The 3,651-nt window shown below is 40.2% G+C and overlaps 1 protein-coding gene across 1 annotated transcript; it reads left to right on the top strand.

Moving 5' to 3' along the window:
* Positions 1 to 2,547: 2,547 nt before the first annotated feature.
* Positions 2,548 to 3,162, top strand: LOC145053226 (uncharacterized). The gene is made up of 2 exons (XM_079001230.1): positions 2,548 to 2,632; positions 3,062 to 3,162. The coding sequence occupies exons 1-2, from the start codon at positions 2,548 to 2,550 to the stop codon at positions 3,160 to 3,162; spliced, it is 186 nt and encodes a 61-aa protein (XP_078857356.1).
* The last annotated feature ends 489 nt before the right edge of the window (positions 3,163 to 3,651 follow it).

The following is a 3,651-nucleotide window of genomic DNA, read 5'->3' as shown; positions in this document are numbered from 1 at the left end:
AACAATATTCCATAATTATTGTTCATAGAATCCAGAAAATAAATATATCAATCATCATAAAAATTAGAGTGTGTCCCAAAAACAAAACCCATATGGTGCGTGCGATGCAGTCAACCCGAGCACTGGATTTTCAATCATCATAAAAATTATAGTGGGTCCCGACTCGCCATCAACTCAGTACGCTAAGCGTACCAAGTGGTACGCCCTGTGTACTTGATACATGTAGATAGTTATAATGTTCTTTCATAATTTTTATAGATTGTAAGTTATAACTATATGCTTTTTTGTACTCTTAGTGTAACGACCCAATTTTCACGCCCAAAAATTTCATTTAAATTAAGTAGTTTGTAAAACATTTGTAGTAAAACATCATCTGATTATATCATTTCATAAAACATATCTCGTGTCTGAGAACCCAAAACATGAAAATAATAATAATGTCAGAGTACAATCCCAGAACATCTCATAATGCGGAAAACCAAAGTGTGTGTGTGTGTATGATGTGTCACTACCACGCTAGCTCCTTCCCCTTCGCAGAAGAGGTACCTGAAACCAAAACTGAAAACTGTAAGCACGAAGCTTAGTGAGTTCCCTCATCGTACCACATACCATACAATCATATCACATACATACTGCCAGACATTTCTGGGGTGCCCGACCTACCCATGCGGCCATTTTGGGGTGTTGTCCTTCCCGTGTCAAGCCATTCTGGGGCGCTGACCTACCCATGTCGAGCCATTCTGGGGTGTTGACTACCCTTCGGTCCTAACAACCGAACCTCGGGGACTATTTCACCCCCTACTACTACTATCGCATATAACATAACATAAACATATTATCAGATATATCTGGGTGCCTGAAATACCATTCGGTCCTATCAACCGAACTCGGGGACTGGTCCCCTCCTACTACCTCTATCGCATAAAACATAACAAGCCAGCATGCAAACATATCATCACGTACTGTCAGACGTATCTAGGGTGTCTGACTACCCTTCGGTCCTAACAACCGAACTTTACTACTATCAAATACAACATATCATGCTAGCATATAACATATCAGGTAGCAGCAATCCTAGATGATATCACAAAGACAATCATCTATCATACGAACCCTACTGGTGGGCCGGCATTGTGGCCGTAGACCCACCGCTACCGGAAGGTAACTCACCTCGTAGCTGCTGAACTGTGCGGGAATCCTCTGACTGATGTCGTTGCTGCTCCAGAAATCCTCCGGCTATAATTCCCACAAAACACTTAGTCAGAAACTGACATCTACCTTTAGGGTAAAATGACCATTTTACCCCTTGACCAAGTCAAAGTCAAAGTCAACTTCTAGTTGACCTGACTCGCCGAGCTGGCTCGCCAACTCGCCGAGTCCCTATCCTTCCATCAGACCTCATACCCGTCTCTACTCGTCGAGTTAGGCGATGACTCGACGAGTTTTCCTTCTAAAAAGAACACCGACTGAATCCACATCCGACTCGCCGAGTTGTATGAACAACTCGTCGAGTTACTCTTCATCCTATGAACATGTTCTGTCCTTGACTCGCCGAGTTATATGAACAACTCGCCGAGTACCAAGAAGATTGTCTTGGACTCTCCGAGTCCATTCATGCACTCGCCAAGTACCATGAATTCCCAGAACATTTTGTTTAGTCCAGAACGTTGGGTCACTCCCCAGGACTCCTAAAACCCTTCCACACTCAACTGGTCCTTATGACCCTCACTGATATGGGACCAAAACCCTTGGACTCACCGAGTCCAGGAATGGACTCGCCGAGTCTATCACATTCCTAACTAAGAACTTCGATTTCTGATGTACAACACTTAACCAAATGATAGATCCAGGCCCCTAAACTCGATCTAGCACGTGAAGTTACAAACTTTACGTGCATGCATGGGACATTAGAGCTTAAAAGGCTCTAAAATGGTTCTTTTGTTGCATGGGGCCTTCCTTGGTGCAAAAAGCAACTTAGATCTGACTTGTGGCTCATAAAATGGCATGATACAGAAGCCCAAACTCCCAACCATGTTTGCAAACATGGTTGGCCACCAAAAATGGCTTATAAAAGCCCTAAATCACCTCAAAGAGGGATCTAACAAATGAATGAGCAAGGTTCAGACTTTATACCTTCCAAAGACTGCAATTGATGAACCAAACTCGAATCCTTCAGTCCCCTCTTGATCCTTCTATGCTCTTCCTTCTTCCTCGAGGTCAAAACTCACAAGAATCACTCAAAAAGCCTTAGATCCACTAAAAAACGGCTAGGGTTTGCTATGAGGAGTGTTTGGGAGCATAAAGGGGGAAAGGAGGTTGCATAAGGTCGCTTAAATAGGGTGCAAACCCTTGGATTAAGGTTTTTGTCCAAACAACGGCTTCTCGCCGAGTCCGCAGCTTAAACCCTGCGCCTCATCCCGCTTCTACTCGGCGAGTCAGTCCTTCGACTCGTCAAGTCCAAGGCTAAAATGCAACAAAAAAATGAAGATTTAATAACAGAATACATACCAAGAACCAGGTGCTACACTTAGGTTTGATATTATGTCTATGAACTGGGCTCACCACAAAATCTTCCTTTACAATGTCACTTGTGGACTATACATGTTGGATCCATGGGAGCGCTATTTGTTCAGTATCCTTTTTCATCCATGATTGAATTTGCTATATTGTGTTGATTTTTTAAGACACAACTAGATGTGATTGGACAATCTTTGTAGGGCTATTTTTGATGATGAAGATGCAGAGGGCATTCACGTCTTTTTCAAAGACAAGATATGAAGAGCAACTCCTGTCCCACCTTTCTGGGTAGGACAAAACATTGCAATTTTTGTCTCATTGACATCAGTCTCAGTCCAATGAACTCAAAGCAGTATAATTTGTTCTTTCTTGTCATGACTCATGTCTTTCATAGAAATAGGACCTTAATGTAGAGATACAAAGTTCAAATATTTAGATTATTAAATCCAAAAATCAAAATAATACGTAATACCTGATTGTTGGTGGATTGCAATTTATTTCAATAACATTTTCCCGAGACTTTTGACTACTTAGCTTGTGATAGATGCTTTGGTAATTGTCTTGATGTGGTTCATATTTTACAACGAATATCGGAACCTCAATGAATTATGCAAAAGGTTAGCATCTTTTTTTCACCTTGTCTAAGCTTTCTAAAAGTGGAAAGGAAAACTAAATGAGGAGAAATTTGTAAAAAAACAATGACTTAAAGGGGAAAGCCTCATTTTCTTGACTTTCTGTATCAATTAAAAAAGAAACACACGTATATATAGCTTACCAGATTTAAGTCATGTCTCTTTTAGTTCCATTTAGTAAAAAAGAAATAATACCTAACTTTATGCATTTACATTTTCTCAAACATTTATGGTAAAGGTTGAGCCTAGAATGAAATCGAAAAGGAAAAGGAATAGAAGGTTTTTGTGCAACTTTTTATTTTTGGATAATGAAATTAAAAAGTATATTTTGAATAAGAACACCAACAGTGGTAGTTCAAAATGTACATCTTTAACCAACTGAGCTATGAGCTCGTTTGTTGTGTCTGACTTCTTCTTTCAAGTTGTTGTAGATTGCATCATTTGTACAACTTCTGCTTCATTTCAATATTACTTTCTTTTTTCTGACTTCTTCTTTCAGGTT

Source organism: Lactuca serriola, chromosome 1 (assembly GCF_051521515.1).
Source record: "Lactuca serriola cultivar US96UC23 chromosome 1, Lser_US96UC23_V15, whole genome shotgun sequence".
NCBI classification, from domain to species: Eukaryota; Viridiplantae; Streptophyta; class Magnoliopsida; order Asterales; family Asteraceae; genus Lactuca; species Lactuca serriola.
Note: the sequence above shows the minus strand (reverse complement) of the source record. Positions and strands in the feature narration are given on the sequence as shown.

What these genes read in the sequence shown, in the direction of transcription:
- LOC145053226 (XM_079001230.1), top strand. Translation starts at nt 2,548, where the DNA reads ATGAACTGGGCTCACCACAAAATCTTCCTTTACAATGTCACTTGTGGA. An exon ending in ATGGGAGCGCTATTTGTTCA is followed by an intron (nt 2,633 to 3,061) that starts GTATCCTTTTTC and finishes AGCTTGTGATAG; the next exon opens with ATGCTTTGGTAATTGTCTTG.